Consider the following 21,079-nt stretch of genomic DNA (forward strand, 5'->3'; position numbering starts at 1 on the left):
TGGGGATCTAGATAGCCAGAGACTGGACACAGATCCACAAGTGGAACCTGACCAGCCTGGTGGAGGAAGTAAGAAGAAACTTTCAAAGGTGGGGCTCACTCCCACTCTCCCTGGCGGGGAGAGTGCAGACAATCAAGATGAACGTACTGCCAAGGTTCCTCTTCCTGTTTAGATCCATTCCGATCTTTATCCCCAAGGCCTTGTTCCAAAACGTAGACAGTCTAATCATGGCGTTTGTATGGGGGGGGGGGGGGGGGGGGGGGGGGGGGTAAGAACCCGAGAATCCCAAAACAGACACTGCAAAGAAGGAAAATCAAAGGGGGTTTGGCCTTACCAAACCTACAATATTACCACTGGGCAGCAACGGCAGAATGAGTGAGGGGATGGGTACCAGAACCTGACACAGATTGGGTACAAATGGAGGAGGCATCCTGTAAAGGAACGACCCTCCGGGCCCTGGCTACAGCAGCACTCCCATCCCCCTCAACAAGATACACAACAAGCCCAGTGGTAGCGGCCATGCTGAGAACATGGACCCAGCTCAGACAACACTTCGGGATAACTAAAATGTCCCCCATGGCCCCCATCTGCGGCAATCACAGATTCCCCCCCCCAGCCATGCTAGATACCACCTTCAAAAGATGGAGGCGGGACGGGGGCACATTGACGGTCGGGGAGTTCTACGTAGGGCACAGACTGGCGACACTGGACAAACTGACGAGGAAGCGGAGGCTAGCAAAAGGACAGGAAATGAGACACCTCCAAATAAAACACTTCCTCCGCAAAGAGACAGTGGGGTACCCTGGGGCCCCAGAAAGCACACTACTAGAGGACCTGATAGGCACAAGCAACGAGAAGGGGGGGCTATGTGGGAAAATATACGGACAGTTACTGGACAGAGCCCGGACTCCACTGGACGCGATCAGACAAAAATGGGAGGGTGAACTGGGGACAGAGGTGGGATGGGGACTCTGGAGCGAAGCACTGAGCAGGCTGAACTCCACCTCCTCCTGCGCAAGGCTAAGCCTAATGCAGCTCAAAGTGGTGCACAGAGCGCACCTGACCAGAACCCGAATGAGCAGGTTCTTCCCAGAGGTGGAGGACAAATGTGAGCGGTGCCAGAGGGGCCCGGCCAACCACACCCACATGTTTAGGGCTTGCCCCAAGCTTGCTGGATTCTGGCCAGCCTTCTCCGAGGCAATGTCCAAGGTTGTGGGGGTGAGGGTGAAGCCATGCCCAATAGTGGCAATCTTCGGGATATCGGAGCAGCCAGAGCTACACATGGGGAAGGGGGCCGACGCCCTTGCTTTCGCTTCCCTAATCGCACGCCGGAGAATCCTGCTCGGCTGGCGATCGGCAGCACCACCCAAAGCTGCAGACTGGCTCGCTGACCTCTCGGAATTTCTCCACCTGAAGAAGATTAAGTTCGCCACCCGAGGGTCAGAGGAAGGCTTCCTGGATACTAGGGGGCAGTTTGTCGGCCTGTTCCAAAACCTGTTCTGTCTGGAAAATAAAAGAAAAGCACAGTCGAAGCCTTGGGGGGGGGGGGTGAACGGGGAAGGGGGAGGAACCATAGACCGATCCAGAGGGCAATGAAAGGCACGTAGGGTCAGTAAAACAAAGGACAAACTAAACCTCTGTATAATAAAGGAAATTAGCGCAGGTGAGAAAAATGTGATGTGTATATATACAACTGTCTATAAATATGAGAAATGGCAATAAAACGATGTTTTTTTTTTAAAAGGGAGGGTCAGTATGTATAGATGGTTTAGACTTGGGTATAGGGAATAGAATTGTGGAATATTGCTGAAGATACAAATGTAGGAGGTTTGGCAGACAAAAGTGCAAATATTTTCATGAAGAGGTGAGCGAAATAGTGGGGCAGGAAGGTGAAGGGTAACAACTATTTAACAAGACTAAAAGCAGCACGAGGGCGCAGTGGTTAGCACTGCTGTCTCACAGCGCCAAGGTCCCAGGTTTGATCCTGGTTCTGGGTCACTGTCTGTGTGGAGTTTGCACATTCTCCCCGTGTTTGTGTGGGTTTCACCCCCACGACCCAAAGATGTGCAGATTAGGTGGATTGGCCACGCTAAATTATCCCTTAATTGGAAAAAAAATGAATTGGGCACTCTAAATATTTTTTTAAAAACAAGGATAATATGAGGTGATATATATCAATGTATAAGACAGGGGAGTGGGACGAGGTAGAATGCTCTTTCAGAGAGCCAGTGCAGAAAGATTTGATGGCCTGAATGGTCTCCTCCTGAACTGTAAAGATTCTATGATGCTGTATATTTTGAGAGGAACGAGGCAAGCACGGTTTCCTTTGGTTGGGAAGTCAGAAACGAGGAATCATCAATTTAAAATTATTACGTTGAGGACAGATGTCAGGACAGATTCCTTCACATAAGGAAGTATCAGGGCATGGACACCTTGGAGACAGAGTGGTTGGGCCAAAGACCATTGTATGTTTTCAGAAAAAGTTGATAAATAGTCACAACAGAGAAGGAAAGAACAGTGTGAGGCGAGTGCAGGGCAGTGGATCAGACATAACAGATGAGGTAGGCTGTTCATTTCTACCAATTTGGCTCTCTTTGCAAAGTAGAGCAGAGGCTCTTCATGTTTAAGTTCTTTGTGGGGTGGTTAAAATGATTAAACCCTATGACTATGACACTGACCTGAGATCAACAAAAGGAGAATGTTTCCTGAATACCATTACGTGTTCCTAGGCAAAGGACATTACCATGGATTTGAATAAATTACTCCATGCCGTCACTCATTAGGTTTGGTATCACAGATATGCAAAACTAATGCAAACTGACATTGTCCCAAAAAATGCTGAACTCTCCAAAAATTGACAGCTTGAAAGAAATCATGAATATAGCCAATGGCAGATTCAGTCAACAGGTTAGGCTGAGTGCAGCTGGGCAAGTGTTTATCACAGATTACACTGCAGGCATACACATCGTTTCATCACTTTTATTGTAAGTGCTAAAAGTCTGCATTTTATGTAGGCAAGCTTCCCAGAATATTTAGATTTTTAACACTTGATGTTGATATTGATATTTTGGAGCTAACTGTGAAACTGAATCTCAGTATAATTGCTTTTAATTACAAGTAAAATGCATCATAATTCCAACCCCTGTCCTCCTTTTGTTTCTGAACTTTGTTATTCTGCCAGTAATGATCAAATAATGCCAGCTCATGCATTCACTGAAGATAACATATTTATCTCAAAGCAAAACAGCATTGAAGGAATAGTCACTCTGGAAAATTCCTTTGAGGAAAATAAAATTTTTAGACGCTGCATTTTATCAGTTTATTTGTTATTTGTACCTTCTTTGTTGGGGGGGGGGGGAGGGACTGCAAAGACTAAATTAACAAATCTGTAAATGGAACACTCAGAAACTAACAACTCATTCGAAATTGCTGAGAAAAAGGGCATTCTGTCAAAGCTTTTTATCTTGCACCTATCAGTACAGAGGCAAGAATGCCAAATTTCAATGGAAGTAACAATTTAGTCTGCATAAGAACAGAATGCTGATTGGTTGGCAAAGTCAATTCCAGTTGGTTGAGTCCTTGCCATGGAGAATGCACAAGGGAGCTATTTCCCCCCATGCTTTTGTTTAATTCAAAGAAGGCACAATGCCTGGACGTGTTCCTTTTGCCTGCAGAGGATAGGTCCCTGCAGAGAAGTGCAAAATCTCACAGAGGAAGTTGTCAACGGATCTGCTGGTGGCCAGCTAAGATCAGTTGAAACAATGGAGCAGGTAACCTCTTTGACACAACTGACACATATCTGAGAAAGACCAGATCAAGGGGATCGGGTAAGGTAAGAAAACCAGAGGAATATGTAATACAACCAAAATGAAAGAAAGTTCAATGCAGCATATCCTATCTCCACTAATGAATTTACTAATTGAGATTTTTTTTAGGGTGGTTACTCACCTTGTAGTGGAACAAGAAAATCCCAAAGAAGAGGCTGTAGAGGTCCGCGGTCAGGATTGCAAGGTTGACCGAGGTGGCATTGCTGAGCTTAATCACAACTGGCAGGAAGTTATACCATCCAAACATACAAACAGCAAATGCAGTGAACAATAGCGCTGTAAAGGAGATGGGGATATCATTCAAAGTGTATATTGAAACTGTCATAATGCAATGTCTTCTGTAGTCAGACTAGATACAATCATATGGCAGTTTTTGTTAGATCTTTTTCCTGTTCTTCATTTTGAAACAACCATTAGTTTGTTCTCTTATTAGCAGAGTCATGAGAGTCTGTGTCATCATTTCAGTTTCAATCCGATGATACTATTATTCAATGGTTCAAACTGAAATTTTGACTCAATATAGTGGGGTCACTATTCCACGACAAAATACTGCTCGCCTTGCAAGAAAAATACAAAACACTTTAGAGCCACTTTTTCCATATCACATCAGAAATTTAGCTGTGATTTCAGACAGTTAATGGTCAAAACAAGAGAGAATCCAAACGTCACCCTATGACATTCAATGTCATTACCAGCCCTGAATCTCTCACTATCAGCATCCTGGCGGTTACCATTAACCAGAAACTAAATTGGATCAGCCATATAAATACTGTGGCTACAAGAGCAGGTCAGAGGCTGAGAATTTCTAGAAAGTCACACTTCCTGACTCCACAAAGCCTGTCCGCCATCTACAATTAGGCACAAGTCAGAGTGTGATCGATTATTCTCCACTTGCCTGGATGAGTGCAGCTCCATCAACACTCAAGAAGCTCAACACCATCCAGGACAAAGCAGCCCATCTTGATTGGGACACGATCCATCACCTTCGACATCCACTCCTTCCACCACTGATGCACAGTGGCAGCAGGATGCACCATCAACAAGAGGCACTGCAGCAACTCTCCTTTGAGAGTACCTCCAAACCCACAACTTCCACCACCGAGAAGGACAAGGGCAGCAAGTGCATGGGAATACCACCATCTGCAAGTTCCCCTCCATGTCACACCATACTGACTTGGAACTATATCACCGTTCCTTCACTGTTGTTGGGTCAAAATCCTGGAACGCCCTATCCAACGGCAATGTGGGTGTACCTACACCATGGTCAGCAGAGGTTCAAGAAGACAGCCCACCACACTCTCCTCAAGGGAATTAGGAATAGACAATAAAAATGCTGGCTCAGCCAGCAATGTCACATCTCATGAAAGAATAAAAATAAAGGACATCTTAGGCAGTGTGCTGTGAATTTCTAATATACATTGTCAGTTCACAATGTTCATAAAATTATCATTGTTATGCATTACATTTGCTCATGCAAAACACCACCGTTAGATTGTTTCATATTGATTTTCCAGATTTTACTGTGCCACCAAGGGAAACGTCAAGATCAATCAGTGCATTTCAATTCCAAGGTAACCAGTGTTCTATTTACTTAATTCTATTTTCCAGACAATTGTTGCCATGTGTAGACTCAACAAATTCACTCAATTACTCAATTAAACATATCCTTTGCATTACAATACATCATACCACCACATAACTGGAAAGAAAGTCGCTATGGTCACCGAGGACACTTTTGAGAGAGAGCTGACTGGTGGTGATTTAACCTGTGGGTCACCATAACTCAGGCGAGGAGCAAGGTTGAGAAGGATAACCTCAGCCAGTACAGGAATCGAACCCTCATTTGCACCGTGAACCAGCCATCCAGCCAACTGAGCTAATCAACTCCCCAAAAATAAATAGATCTTGCTTGACAAGATGAATTCAACTATCATTTAGTATTTATAACCCCTTAATCTCCGCATTTTTCCTTGAAGTTCCCTCTTTCAAAAATCTGACCTGCTTTTGCTCTGTGTTCACAGAAAAAAAGGCTTGCCAAACACACAAAGCAGTGTGTGAACCAACAAATGTGAGGTGGTTAGCTATTAATGAGACAAGTTATCAAATTAATCATTGTTTAATATCTACCATCAGGGAACATGTCACGTCAGGAATCTAAATGTTGTTACTCAAGTACAACAGTCACTTCCCCAAAATAAGAGCCAATTTATTTGAGAATGTTGATCACAGGCCAGTGACTATTATCTGGTAGAAGGCAAAAAGTGAGTGAAGGACTTGCATTCTATTTAATTATGGAACGGGTTCAAGAAACAATTCTGTGCTATCAAACGAGCCTGCCAATTCCATGAAATTTGCCCTTTCATTATTATGGAATGGACACCAAACTGCAAACTATCCACGCACTTTTGAAATTCACAGATGTAAAGTGGCTTTTGGATTTCTTTAATGCTGGGGAATAGTGCAGTGTCGCTTCACAGCACCAGGGTCTCAGTCTGTGCAGAGTCTGCACATTCTCTCCGGGTTGGCGTGGGTTTCCCCCGGTTGCTCGGGTTTCCTCCCACAAGTCCCGAAATACGTGCTTGTCAGGTGAATTGGACATTCTGAATTCTCCCTCAGTGTACCCGAACAGGCGCCAGAGTGTGACGACTAGGGGATTTTTACAGTAACTTCATTGCAGTTTTAATGTAAGCCTATTTGTGACAATAAAGATGATTATTATCTTGATAGGAGTTTTACACACTTATTCCATTTTGCAGGAACATACTCTGCCTACTCTAGGCAAAGGGTTTTAAGAACATGAACAAACAAAATAGTAGCAGAACTAAGCCTTTCGGCGGCTTGAGCCTGCTCTGCCATTCAATAAAGTCATGGTTGATCTGTTTGTATTTCGAGTTCCACATTCCCATCTACCCCCAATAACCTTTAATTACCATGCCTAACAAGAATATATCTACCTCTACCTTGTAAATATTCAATGACCCCGTTTCCACTGCCTTTTGAGGCAGAGAGTTCCAAGTTGCATAATCATCAGAAACAAAATTCTCTTCATCTTCATAAGATATAGGGGCAGAATTAGCCCATTTGGCTCATCGGGTCTGCTGCACCATTCAATCATGACTGATCACATCCTGGCCTTAACTGCATGGCCTGCCCTTTCTCCAGAACTCTTCAACCCATTACCAATTAAAAATCTGTCTAACTCCCCCTTAGATTTGCTCACTGTCCCAGCATCCACCGCACTCTGGGGTAGCGAATTCCACAGAATCACAACTCTTTTGGAGAATAGTTTCTCAACTCTGTTTTAAATTTGTTTCCTCTTATCCTAAGACTATGGGCGCGATCTTCCTAAAAGGGAACAACATTCCCGAGTGAGCGCGTTTAGCTGCGTGTTTCGCGACACTTGCAGTGCCGAGAAACACCTGGCTATTTAACGTGGCTCACTTCGAGTAAGGGGCATAAACGGGGAATCCGAGACCGAACATTTGTACAACGGGGAGCTCTGCTCACCGTAACTCCCTGTTGTAGCCAGTGTCATGGGAGTGTCCCTTTAAGAAATGTTTCGTATTATCAAATGGTTTCAGTAATGTCATTGTGTGGGTGGAGCTGGGCTGTGGCTCTGGGTTTTTAGTTTTGTTTTTGAGCTGGTAGCTGGCTGTGGCTCTGAGTTTTACTTTCGTTTACACATTTTTGGAAGCTGGATTCAAACAGAGAAGTCTTGTGTGTGTCTCTCTCTCTCTGCATGTTAAAAGGTGTGTCCAGATCACTTGATAATTTAGCAGTGATAACTGTTTTCTGGAAGGAATTCAAACCTATTGTTTTAAGGTAAAAGGGTTTTCTAATTTATGGATGTTGTTACTTGATTGAAACAATAACGAGAAGTTATTAAGGGTTACATATAGAGTACTGTAGCTGTGTGGGTATTTATGTTTGTAGTTGATGAAAATGCTTACTGTGTGTGTTTATAAAAATGTTAACTGAATTTGTAGAATAAACTTTGTTTTGATTAAAAGTGCTTAAGGCCTCAGTTGAATAACACCTGAAAGGTAGACCCTTGCGCTCCTCATCACCAAAACCTATGAACAGTTGTAGGTCAGGTGAACTTCATGATATTGGAGTTTTCTAAACCCTGGCCCATAACAAATTGGGGCCTCGTCTGGGAAAAACACCTTGGATAAAAGGTTGGCATAGTGAACTTAAAGACAGTGAGGGGTGGGTATATTTATGTTTGCTTTTCAGGTGTGATATTCTAGTTTAAGTAGGGAGTGTGTTGTGGACAATGGCTCTTTCAGAGGCTCAGATGTTTTTGGGTGTGGAGAAAGTCACATGCAGTACCTTACTGACAGAGACTAAAAAAAAGCTTTTAGATTTGGCAAAAACATTGCAGCTAACATTACCTGACAAAATACAAAAATAAGAGGTAATTGCAGCAGTAGTTGAGCATTTAAAATTGCCTGAGACACAGTCAGAATCATTGGAAATGGCATGAATTCAATTACAGATCAAGCGGCTTGAACATGAAAAGAATTAAAGCAGCTTGAATACAAAATGAGGGAAAAATAAAGAGAAAGAGAGGTACAGATCAGGGAAAAAGAAAAGGAGAGAGAAGAAAGGGAAAAAGAAAGACTAGCCTTAGCAGAACAAAAAGAAAGAGAAAGGGAAGTACAGATCAGGGAAAAAGAAAAAGAGAGAGATTTTGAACTTCAGAAAATGGCGCTGAAACATGAAAGTCAGTTAAAATTGGCAGATGTAAAGAGAAACGTACAGTTTGAGGATAGTGATGAGGATAGTGAGAACGAGCATGAGGAGGTGAAAAAATCCATCTTAGATGCATATGAACTAGTGCCTGAGCCTACAGCCAAAGGTTCAGAAATTTAAGGAAAGAACCTGGTCAAACATACATGGAGTTTGAAAAGGGTAATATTGATAGGTGGATAAGGGCTTTGAAAATAGACCAAACGAATGAAGCTCTTAGAGAAATTATAATCTTGGAGGAGTTTAAAAATTCAATTCCTGATGTAGTGAGAACTCATTTGGAAGAGCAGGGGGTTAAAACTGTGAGATTAACAGCAGAAATGGCAGATGATTATGAATTAGTTCATAAATCAACGTTTGGTTTCTTACATCAGTTTCAGTCTGTGAGGGATTGAAACTGGGGAAAAGAGAAATACTCAAGTGGTAAAGGTAAAGGTGATCTGATGGGAGATAATAAGGAGAGTGTACCTCAGATTAAAAAAGAAATCCAGGAGGGTGGAAGAGAAATGAAAAGTTTCAAATGTCTTCACTGTAATAAACTAGGCCATGTAAAGTCACAGTGTTGGTGATTGAAGAAAAGCACTGGGAAGGCTGATGTGGTAAAACAGGATAAGACAGTGGGGTTTGTTAAAGTGGTAAAGGAAAGCCCAATTGAAGCGAAGGAGGTGCAAAAGAGTGTCACCACCCTATTGGTCCCTGCCACAAACCCTATTTTCTGACCTCTGTCTTCATTCTTGACAGCTGATTCAAGCTGAGCCAAACCATTTACAATCTTGCTGTTTTATTTAATCCCAAGGTGAGCTTATAACCACATATCATCTCCATGATTGCCTACTTTTATCTCTGCAACATTACCTAACTCTGACCCTGCTGTTGAAATCCTCACCCGTGCCTTTGTTGCCCTGGGAGGAGTATTTCCATGCTATCCTGGCCTGCATCCCATCTTCTGACCCATATGAACTTGTATCCATCCAAAGCTCTGTTGCCTGTACCTTAACTTGCACCAAGTCCCATTCAACTATCAACTCTTGCTGATCTGTGCTGGCTTCTGATCCAACATGGCCTCGGTTTTAAAATCTTCATCCTTACCAGAAGGGAAAAAATAGTTCAAAAGTTTCAAATCCCAGTAAAAATTAGTAACATTGGCACCGGTATTACCAGAGTTCCATTTTAAGTTACACGAGACCAGCTCAGGCAAATTTATAAAAAATCCATTTTTATTAAAGGCATTTTCCATATATACATAGAAATATCAGAAAACCCAACAATCCGCAGTAATAAAGAACACAGGTCCGCAACACCCCCTGATACCAAACCCACTACTCACCCACCCCCTTACTTGGTCCCCCCTTATCTCCCCCCCACAACAAAAACAAACCCCTCAACTCCCCCCACCACCCCACCCCGCTGACACCTTAATTCACCTTGAAGAAATCAATAAACAGCTTCCCCCTCCGGGTGAACCCCTCCTCCATCCCCAATAAGGCGAATTTGACCTTCTCCAAGTGCAGGAAATCTGCCAGGTCGCTCAGCCATCCTCTGCTTTTGGCGGCTCCGAGTCCCGTCAGCTCAACAAAATCCGTCTCCAAGGTATCAGGGAGGCAAAGGCCAAGACATCGGCCTCTCTCCTCACCTGGACTCCCGGATCTTCCCATACTCCAAATATCGCCACCTCTGAACTCGGGGCTATTAATAATCTCAGACATGACATCCCAGAACCCCAGCCAGAGCCCCCTCAGCTTTGGACATGGCCAGAACATGTGGACATGATTCGCAGCACTCCCCCCCGCCGCCCCCAGCATGCCGCACACACCTATCCTCCACCCCTACAAAGAGCCGGTTCATCCTCGCAACCGTCATGTGGGCCCTATGCACCACGTTAAAATGGATGAGGCTTGACCTCGCACATAACGAGGATGCATTTACCCTCCGCAGGACTTCCTTCCACCTCCCAGACCTCCCCCCCCCCCCCCCCCCCCGCCCCCCCAAACTCAGCTTGGACAAGTTTTACTGGTACCAACCATTTCCACATTTTGCTGGTGTGGTAATATCAAGTATTTCAGTACCTGAGAGGTGGATGCCCATTGGCTAGACCTAGGAGTCTACCATTGGCTAACGCACATAGCTCCGCTCTGAGAGGCAGATTATAAGAACCAATGCCATCCCAGCAGCCTTCACATTCTGTATCGAAGCTGCTGGGTACAGTTCTAGCTGATTCAAGCCGATTAGTATGACTCTCCTTGTCTCACGAGTAATTGATTGTGCATCAATTTGATCAGCTAATACTTCTGAAAGGATGGACCTCCGCATCAAGCCGGAGTGCCTTCAGCTCAGTCCCCACGCAGACAACTCCGCTGCTATTTTTAAGCACTGGCTGGCGTGTTTTGAGAGCTTCATCGACACAGCCGCCGACACCCCCATGGAAAGGCAGAAGATGCACCTTCTACGCTCGCGGGTCAGCCCTGGGATCTACCCTCTGATCGAGGAGGCGGAGAATTATGCTGCAGCTATCACGCTGCTAGAAGGGCATTACATCCGTCCTCTGAACCAGGTCTATGCCCGTCACCTGTTGGCAACTAGAAGGCAGAGCCCTGAAGAAACACGGGAGGACTTCTATCGGGCTCTACTAGTGCGGGGCCGGAACTGCGGCTGCCCACCAGTCACGGGGAATGAGCACAGGGAACTTTTAATTCGGGACGCTTTCGTGGCAGGTATGTCTTCTCCCGCCATCCGCAGAAGGCTCCTTGAAATGGACACGCTGGGCCTCACTGAGGGGCACTGGCAGGGTCTATGGACGTTGCGTACAACAACGCACTGGCTTTTGCTCCCGGGCGCACGGCACCCCCCTGGGCTGTGTGGCACCCCGTCACGGCAGCCCCCCAGACTTTCCCGCTAACCCCGCAGGCCTGCGCCGCTAGACGGCCCATTTCCACCGCCGGCCAACGCTGCTTCTTCTGTGGCCAAGCGAATCATCCCCGCACGCGCTGCCTGGCCCGCACCGTCACCTGCAAAGGGTGCGGCAAGAAAGGCCACTATGTCGCGGTCTGCCAGGCCCGCGCCGTGGCAGCGGTCACCAGCGACTATCATCAGCCTTTGTTCCAGGTCCCGGCCGTCCAAGGTCCACCGCCGCCCTCCTACCCACAGGCAACGTGCGACCCACGGGCACGGCCATTTTGCCCCCCGGCCACCATGCTGGGTGGATGGGCGCCACCATTTTGTCCCCCGCCGACGCCATCTTCTGTATCCCCGGACGCCATGTGCGACCCGTGGCTGACGCCATCTTGGATGGGGCCTCAAGCCCCCAGCGCTGCCGACTCAACGCTGCCTGACCAGAACTCCCCCTTGCTACAGCTGGCCTCCATTACCCTGAACCGGCCTCAAGCCCCCAGCACCGTCGACTCCACGCTGCCTGACCAGAACTCCTCCTTGTTACAGCTGGCCTCTGTTACCCGGAACCGGCCTCAGGCCCCCAGCACTGCCGACTCCACGCTGGCTGACCAGACCTTCCCCTTGCTGCAGCTGGCCTCCGTGACCCTGGACCAGAGTCGGCCCCGGACGCTAGCGAAAGCCACCACAACGATCGCTATCAACGGCCACATCACGTCATGCCTGATCGACTCTGGTAGCACGGAAAGCTTCGTCCACCCCGACACGGTAAGGCGCTGTTCCCTTGTCACCCATCCCGTAAACCAACGGATCTCCCTGGCCTCCAGGTCACACGCAGTGGAGATAAAGGGGTTCTGCCTAGCGAACCTCACTGTCCAAGGCAGGGAATTCCGCAATTTCCGCCTGTTCGTTCTGCCGCACCTCTGCGCAGCCACCCTCCTTGGGCTGGATTTCCAGTGCCATCTGAAAAGCCTGACTTTTAAATTCGGCGGCCCTATTCCCCCCCTTACTGTCTGCAGCCTCACGACCCTTAAGGTCGACCCGCCTTCCCTGTTTGCGAACCTCACCCCGGATTGCAAATCCGTCGCCACCAGGAGCAGACGGTACAGTGTCCAGGACCGGACCTTCATCAGGTCCGAGGTCCAAAGGCTGCTGAAGGAAGGGGTCATCGAAGCAAGCAACAGCCCATGGAGGGCTCAAGTAGTGGTGGTAAAGACCGGGGAGAAACATAGGATGGTCATCGACTATAGCCAGACCATCAACCGGTTTACGCAGCTGGACGCGTACCCTCTCCCCCGTATAGCCGACCTGGTAAACAGGATTGCGCAATACAAGGTCTTCTCCACGGTGGATCTCAAGTCTGCCTACCAGCAGCTGCCCCTCCGTCAAGGGGACCGCCAGTACACTGCCTTCGAAGCAGATGGGCGGCTCTATCACTTTTTAAGGGTTCCCTTCGGTGTCACAAACTTGGTCTCGGTCTTCCAGCGTGAGATGGACCGAATGGTTGACCGGTACGGCTTACGCGCAACGTTCCCGTCTCTTGATAACGTCACCATCTGCGGCCATGACCAGCAGGACCACGACGCCAACCTCCGAAAATTTCTCCAGACCGCGAACATCCTTAATCTGACCTACAATAAGGAGAAATGCATGTTTAGCACCGACCGTCTAGCCATCCTACGCTACGTAGTGCGAAATGGAGTCATAGGCCCCGACCCTGAACGCATGCGCCCCCTCATGGAGTATCCACTCCCTCACTGCCCCAAGGCCCTAAAGCGCTGCCTCGGCTTCTTTAGCTATTATGCACAATGGGTCCCTAATTACGCCGACAAGGCTCGACCCCTAATCCATTCCACAACCTTCCCCCTGTCGACGGAGGCCGCCATGCCTTCTGCCGCATCAAAGCGGACATCGCAAAAGCCACGATGCGCGCCATCGACGAGTCCCTCCCCTTCCAGGTCGAGAGCGACGCTTCCGACGTAGCTCTGGCGGCCACCCTCAACCAAGCGGGCAGGCCCGTGGCTTTCTTCTCCCGTACCCTCCATGCTTCCGAAATTCGCCACTCCTCGGTCAAAAAGAAGGCCCAGGCCATAGTAGCAGCTGTGCGACACTGGAGGCATTACTTGGCCGGCAGGAGATTCACTCTCCTCACGGACCAACGGTCGGTGGCGTTCATGTTCGACAATGCACAGCGGGGCAAGATTAGGAATGACAAGATCTTGCGGTGGATAAATAATCTCCCATGTTGTGTACAGAGTGGTTAGGAGGAAGTTCACCTTTCCATAAATGTATAAGCTCTTCCGACTTGGATACCCTTCAGATATTACACCATGCATCTCTTTTGTATTGTACTCCGTAATAAAAACAAAACATCGCAGCCTATTTGCACATTAATGAGTTTCACGCAAGTTCTTTGTTTCCCCCTGTTGATTTCTTCTTGCCCATTACCTCATATGATGATTTCCCTTTCAGTAAATTTCCGTCATGCCTGGACTTGCCTTTGATTATGAGCAACTTCCAGTCTTTGTAACACAATTGATTAATTTGTTGCAAGGGTAACTTTTGAATCTTCTTCCCATCTTCCGTGTTTCAACGTATGGGTCGAGAGAGAAAAAACATACCTTATTTTTGTATATGCCACAAATAAATGCAACCTGCCTGATTTCAATAATTTCTTGTGGCCGTGCTCATGTGCCCTTCAGAGAATCTCTTTATATTAATGACTTTGAACCTGTATCAGCAAAGCAATATGTCACAATCTACTGGTGGATTAAGTAACGTGTGTGACTTACTTGGGATTTTCCCAAGTGAATATTTGGTACTGTAATATTTGGTATTGTAATAGCAATCTTGACTGCTGAGTGTTCAATTTGTGGTTCCTTTTGAGCCTCAAATTCAAAGTAGGATTTTGTGAATTGTTGGATATCTAATTGATTGTTTCCTGCTGTTTCTGGGCTTTTGCCTTCCCTTCATTGCTATTGCCTTACAACATGAATAGCCTAGTCCAGAGGTTAATAGAATCATAAAAGACTTCCGGGTGCGGCGATGACCAGCTAAGTCGCACGTTTCGGCAGCTCCCGGTGGAACGGACTTTTGGGCTCTTAATAAGAGCCCCAACGGCAATTTTACCGGCTAAAAGCACTGTGCGGTAAACCAGAAGGGAATCCCCCCTGGATACGGATGGAAAAAGGAGAGGAAAGTGGCCGGATTGCGGTGGATCCTTTAGAGCAGCGGCAAGGAAAGCAAGCAAAAACCAAGATGGCGTCAGAAGGTGGCAGTTTAATATGGGGCCCTGAACAACACGAGTTTTTGAAACGCTGCGTGGAAGAGCTTAAAAAGGAGATGAAGAAGGAGCTGTTGGCCCCGATATTACAGGCGATCGAAGGGCTAAAGGAGGAGCAAAAGACCCAGGAGCGGGAGCTTCGGGTCGTGAAGGCAAAGGCTGCCGAGAACGAGGACGATATACAGGGCCTGGTGGTGAAGGCAGAGATGCACGAGGCACACCATAAACAATGTGTGGAAAGGCTGGAGGTGCTGGAGAATAATGCGAGGAGGAAGAATTTAAGGATTCTTGGTCTTCCTGAAGGTGCAGAAGGGGCGGACGTCGGGGCATATGTGAGCACGATGCTGCACTCGTTGATGGGATCGGAGGCCCCGACGGGTCCGCTGGAGGTGGAGGGAGCATATCGAGTTATGGCGCGAAGACCGAGGGCTGGAGAAATTCCTCGAGCCATAGTGGTGAGATTCCTCCATTTTAAGGACAGAGAGATGGCCCTAAGATGGGCAAAGAAAACTCGGAGCAGTAGATGGGAGAACGCGGTGATCCGCGTATATCAAGACTGGAGTGCGGAGGTGGCGAGAAGGAGGGCGAGCTTTAATCGGGCCAAGGCGGTGCTTCATAAAAAGAAGATCAAATTTGGAATGCTGCAGACGGCAAGACTGTGGGTCACATATCAAGGGAAGCACCACTACTTTGAAACGGCCTGATGAGGCGTGGACATTTATTGTTGAAGAGAAATTGGAATGAGTGGGCTATTAAAAAAGAACGTTTGAGACAAAGTGGTGGGGCGAATATGGGGGGCGGAGAGGGGGGAAAAAGGGGGGAGAGATGATTTTTATGTTGTTAATCCTGCGACCCGGTAACTTTTCTCTCTTCCACAGGTTGTGGGGGAGGGAGGAAGGGAGGTGGAGGAGTTGGGGGCGTTGGCCATTGGGGGCGGGGCCAAAAGGGAAGCGCGGGCTTTGCTCCCGCGCTATGATAACTATGGCGGCAATAGGGAAGCAGGAAGGAGGGGGCGTCGCACGGTGCGAGCCGAGGTCATGGGGGGAAGCCGAGGTCGGCCAGAGTTTGCTGACTTCTGGGAGCAACATGGGGGGTGTAACTACGCTAGTGGGGGATCTAGCGGGGGGGGTTGGGAGGGGGGGATTTACTGGGTTGCTGCTGCTGGGGAGAAGGGGGAGCTGGTATGGGGTGGGGTGGGCGGGGTGGGGGGGCACCGCCTGAGGGGGACACAGCTGCGTGGGAACCGGGTGAGGAGCTGGGTAAAAGGGGATGGCTAATCGACAAGGGGGGGAGGTAAAGAGCCCCCCAACCCGGCTGATCACGTGGAATGTGAGGGGGCTGAACGGGCCGATAAAGAGGGCACGGGTACTCGCACACCTAAAGAAGCTTAAGGCAGATGTGGTTATGTTACAGGAGACGCATTTGAAACTGATAGACCAGGTTAGACTACGCAAGGGATGGGTGGGGCAGGTGTTTCATTCGGGGCTAGATGCGAAAAACAGGGGGGTGGCTATATTAGTGGGGAAGCGGGTAATGTTTGAGGCAAAGACCATAGTGGCGGATAGTGGGGGCAGATACGTGCTGGTGAGTGGCAAATTACAGGGGGAGGCGGTGGTCTTAGTGAACGTATATGCCCCGAACTGGGATGATGCCAACTTTATGAGGCGCATGTTAGGACGTATCCCGGACCTAGAGGTGGGGAAGTTGGTAATGGGTGGAGATTTTAACACGGTTCTGGAACCACGGCTGGACAGATCGAGGTCCAGGACTGGAAGGAGGCCGGCAGCAGCCAAGGTGCTTAAAGACTTTATGGAGCAGATGGGAGGAGTAGACCCATGGAGATTTAGTAGACCTAGGAGTAAGGAGTTTTCGTTTTTCTCCTATGTCCACAAAGTTTATTCGCGAATAGACTTTTTTGTTTTGGGAAGGGCGTTGATCCCGAAGGTGAGGGGGACGGAGTATACGGCTATAGCTATTTCGGATCACGCTCCACATTAGGTGGACTTGGAGATAGGGGAGGAAAAAGAACGGCGTCCACCCTGGAGAATGGACATGGGACTAATGTCGGATGAGGGTGTGTGTCTAAGGGTGAGGGGGTGTATTGAAAAGTACTTGGAACTCAATGATAATGGGGAGGTCCAGGTGGGAGTGGTCTGGGAGGCGCTGAAGGCAGTGGTTAGAGGGGAGCTGATATCAATCAGGGCACATAAAGGAAAGCAGGAGAGTAGGGAACGGGAGTGGTTGCTGCAAGAACTTCTGAGGGTGGACAGGCAATATGCGGAGGCACCGGAGGAGGGACTGTACAGGGAAAGGCAAAGGCTACACGGAGAATTTGATTTGCTGACTACGGGTACTGCAGAGGCACAGTGGAGGAAGGCACAGGGTGTACAATACGAATATGGGGAGAAGGCGAGCAGGTTGCTGGCCCACCAATTGAGGAAAAGGGGAGCAGCGAGGGAAATAGGGGGAGTGAGGGATGAGGAGGGAGAGATGGAGCGGGGAGCGGAGAGAGTGAATGGAGTGTTCAAGGCATTCTATGAAAGATTATATGAAGCTCAGCCCCCGGATGGGAAGGAGAGAATGATGTGTTTTCTGGAACAGCTGGAATTTCCTAAGGTGGAGGAGCAGGAGAGGGTGGGACTGGGAGCACAGATCGAAATGGAGGAAGTAGTGAAAGGAATTAGGAGCATGCAGGCGGGGAAGGCTCCGGGACCGGATGGATTCCCGGTTGAATTTTACAGGAAATATGTGGACTTGCTCGCCCCGTTACTGATGAGATCCTTTAATGAGGCGAGGGAAAGGGGACAGCTGCCCCCGACTATGTCAGAGGCAACGATATCGCTTCTCCTAAAGAAAGAAAAAGACCCGCTGCAACGCGGGTCCTATAGGCCTATTTCCCTCCTGAATGTAGACGCTAAGATTCTGGCCACGGTAATGGCAATGAGGATAGAGGATTGTGTCCCGGGGGTGGTCCATGAGGACCAAACTGGGCTTGTGAAGGGGAGACAGCTGAATACGAATATACGGAGGCTGCTAGGGGTAATGATGATGCCCCCACCAGAGGGGGAAGCGGAGATAGTGGTGGCGATGGATGCCGAGAAAGCATTTGATAGAGTGGAGTGGGATTATTTGTGGGAGGTGTTGAGGAGATTTGGCTTTGGAGATGAGTATATTAGATGGGTACAGCTGCTGTATAGGGCCCCGATGGCGAGCGTGGTCACGAATGGACGGGGGTCTGCATATTTTCGGCTCCATAGAGGGACGAGGCAGGGATGTCCTCTGTCCCCATTATTGTTTGCACTGGCGATTGAGCCCCTGGCAATATCCTCTGTCCCCATTATTGTTTGCACTGGCGATTGAGCCCCTGGCAATAGCATTGAAGGGTTCCAGGAAGTGGAGGGGAGTACTCAGGGGAGGAGAAGAACACCGGGTATCTCTATATGCGGACGATTTGTTGTTGTATGTGGCGGACCCGGCGGAGGGGATGCCAGAGATAATGCGGATACTTGGGGAGTTTGGAGAATTTTCAGGATATAAACTGAACATGGGGAAAAGTGAGTTGTTTGTGGTGCATCCAGGGGGGCAGAGCAGAGAAATAGAGGACTTACCGCTGAGGAAGGTAACAAGGGACTTTCGCTACTTGGGGATCCAGATAGCCAAGAATTGGGGTACATTGCATAGGTTAAATTTAACGCGGTTGGTGGAACAGATGGAGGAGGACTTCAAGAGATGGGACATGGTATCCCTGTCACTGGCAGGGAGGGTGCAGGCGGTTAAAATGGTGGTCCTCCCGAGATTCCTTTTTGTGTTTCAGTGCCTCCCGGTGGTGATCACGAAGGCTTTTTTCAAAAGGATTGAGAAGAATATCATGAATTTTGTGTGGGCCGGGAAGACACCGAGAGTGAGGAGGGGATTTTTGCAGCGTAGTAGGGATAGGGGGGGGCTGGCACTACCGAGCCTAAGTGAGTACTACTGGGCCGCCAATATCTCAATGGTATGTAAGTGGATGGGAGAAGAGGAGGGAGCAGCGTGGAAGAGATTGGAGAGGGCGTCCTGCAGGGGGACTAGCCTACAAGCTATGGTGACGGCGCCGTTGCCGTTCTCACCGAAGAAATACACCACAAGCCCGGTGGTGGTGGCTACTCTGAAAAACTGGGGGCAGTGGAGACGGCATAGGGGTAAGACGGGAGCCTCGGTGTGGTCCCCGATAAGAAATAACCATAGGTTTGCTCCGGGGAGAATGGATGGGGGATTTGGAACATGGCAAAGAGCAGGAGTAACACAATTGAGAGATCTGTTTGTAGATGGGACGTTTGCAAGTCTGGGAGTGCTGACCGAAAAATATAGGTTGCCCCAAGGGAATGCATTCCGGTATATGCAACTGAGGGCTTTTGCGAGGCAACAGGTGAGGGAATTCCCGCATCTCCCGACGCAGGAGGTGCAGGACAGAGTGATCTCAAAGACATGGGTGGGGGACGGTAAGGTATCAGACATATATAGGGAAATGAGGGACGAGGGGGAGATTATGGTAGATGAGCTGAAAGGGAAATGGGAAGAGGAGCTGGGGGAGGAGATTGAGGAGGGGCTGTGGGCTGATGCCCTAAGTATGGTAAACTCATCGTCCTCGTGTGCCAGGCTAAGCCTGATACAATTTAAGGTGTTACACAGGGCGCATATGGCTGGAGCACGGCTCAGTAAATTTTTTGGAGTAGAGGATAGGTGTGCGAGATGCTCGAGAAGCCCAGCGAATCACACCCACATGTTCTGGTCATGTCCGGCACTACAGGGGTTTTGGGTGGGGGTGACAAAGGTGCTTTCGAAGGTGGTGGGGGTCCAGGTCGAACCGAGCTGGGGGTTGGCTATATTCGGGGTTGCAGAGGAGCCGGGAGTGCAGGAGGTGAAAGAGGCTGATGTTTTGGCCTTTGCGTCCCTAGTAGCCCGGCGCAGGATACTGTTGATGTGGAAGGAAGCCAAGCCCCCGGGTGTGGAGACCTGGATAAATGACATGGCAGGGTTTATAAAGTTGGAACGGATTAAGTTCGTCCTCAGGGGATTGGCTCAAGGGTTCACCAGGCGGTGGCAACCGTTCGTCGAATACCTCACAGAAAGATAGAGGGAATGGAAAAGAAGAAGACAGCAACAGCAACCCGGGGGGGAGGAGGGGGGAGGGGGGGGGGAGGAACCAGAAGGACTCTCAGGGATGTTAGTGTATATGTATAATATGTATAGGTCGTTGTTATAGGTAATTGTATATTGGACTGCTGAATTGTATTTTTGGAGAGTATTTATTTGGGACAAGGCAGTTGCCATTTAGTTTTGTTTTGTTTGTTGTTTTGTTTTTTAATTTTGATGTTGTTTATATATATTATTTATTTCTTGCTTAAAACTGGCCATTGTTATTTATATTGTTATATTACTGTGTAAAGGATACAATTTGTACTGTCATGGTTGGCCAAAAATTTTGAATAAAATATATATTTTTTTAAAATAGAATCATAAAATTTACAGTGCAGAAGGAGGCCATTCGGCCCATCGAGTCTACACCGGCTCTTGGAAAGAGCACCCTACCCAAGCCCACACTTCCACCCTATCCCCATAACCCAGTAACCCCACCCAGCACCAAGGGCAATTTTGAATACTAAGGGCAATTTACCATGGCCAATCCACCTAACCTGCACATCTTTAGACTGTGGGAGGAAACCGGAGCACCCGGAGGAAACCCACGCACACACGGGGAGGATGTGCAGACTCCGCATAGACAGTGACCCAAGCCGGAATCGAACCTGGGACCCTGGAGCTGTGAAGCAATTGTGCTATCCACAATGCTACCGTGCTGCCCGTCAAAGTGCTAAGCGCACTTTTGCCACACAAATGATAAATAGATAAAGCTCCACTTATACATGCATAATTGGAGCAGTAGGGGGCAGGAAGATGAGGACCCAGTATGGCAGAACACTGTTTCCATGCTGTCATTTTCATGTGTTTTGCTGCATTTACGGAATGTTTTGTCAGTTTTCCTTTTTGCAATTGCCTGTTCAAGGTCTTGCTGAGACAATGAGTTGGTGTGCTGTCATTTCACTTTTGTGGCCTGTACCCAAATGTAACCTGGGCTAATAATAACAAATTTATTTTCCCTGACTACAAGGATTCTATATCTGTTTTGACTGTTTCAACTCCATTCAAGAGTGATCCACAACAAAAGTGCCTGCAATTCAAAATTAATTTGCAATTTTGGTTGTACTGCAAGATTCAGTAGTATCGAAAACAGAAAGCATTATATTGGTGCAGAGGAGATTTACCAGGATGCTGCATGGACTGGAGTGCATATCTT

At 48.2% G+C, this 21,079-nt stretch overlaps 1 protein-coding gene across 4 annotated transcripts in view; it reads right to left on the reverse strand.

Annotated features, from left to right (window-relative positions):
• The window catches only part of LOC140391832 (solute carrier family 35 member F2-like), a 142,571-nt gene that overhangs the window by 37,098 nt on the left and 84,394 nt on the right, over window positions 1-21,079 (reverse strand). For all 4 annotated transcript variants that reach the window (XR_011935195.1, XR_011935194.1, XM_072476775.1 and 1 more), the window contains exon 7: window positions 3,949-4,103. Coding sequence is in view for 2 of the 4 variants with exons in the window: in XM_072476775.1 (XP_072332876.1) it covers window positions 3,949-4,103 (155 nt within the window). In the remaining 2 variants the exon portion in view is untranslated. The remainder of the gene's footprint in view (window positions 1-3,948; window positions 4,104-21,079) is intronic.

Source organism: Scyliorhinus torazame, chromosome 15, assembly GCF_047496885.1.
Source record: "Scyliorhinus torazame isolate Kashiwa2021f chromosome 15, sScyTor2.1, whole genome shotgun sequence".
Lineage (NCBI taxonomy): Eukaryota > Metazoa > Chordata > Chondrichthyes > Carcharhiniformes > Scyliorhinidae > Scyliorhinus > Scyliorhinus torazame.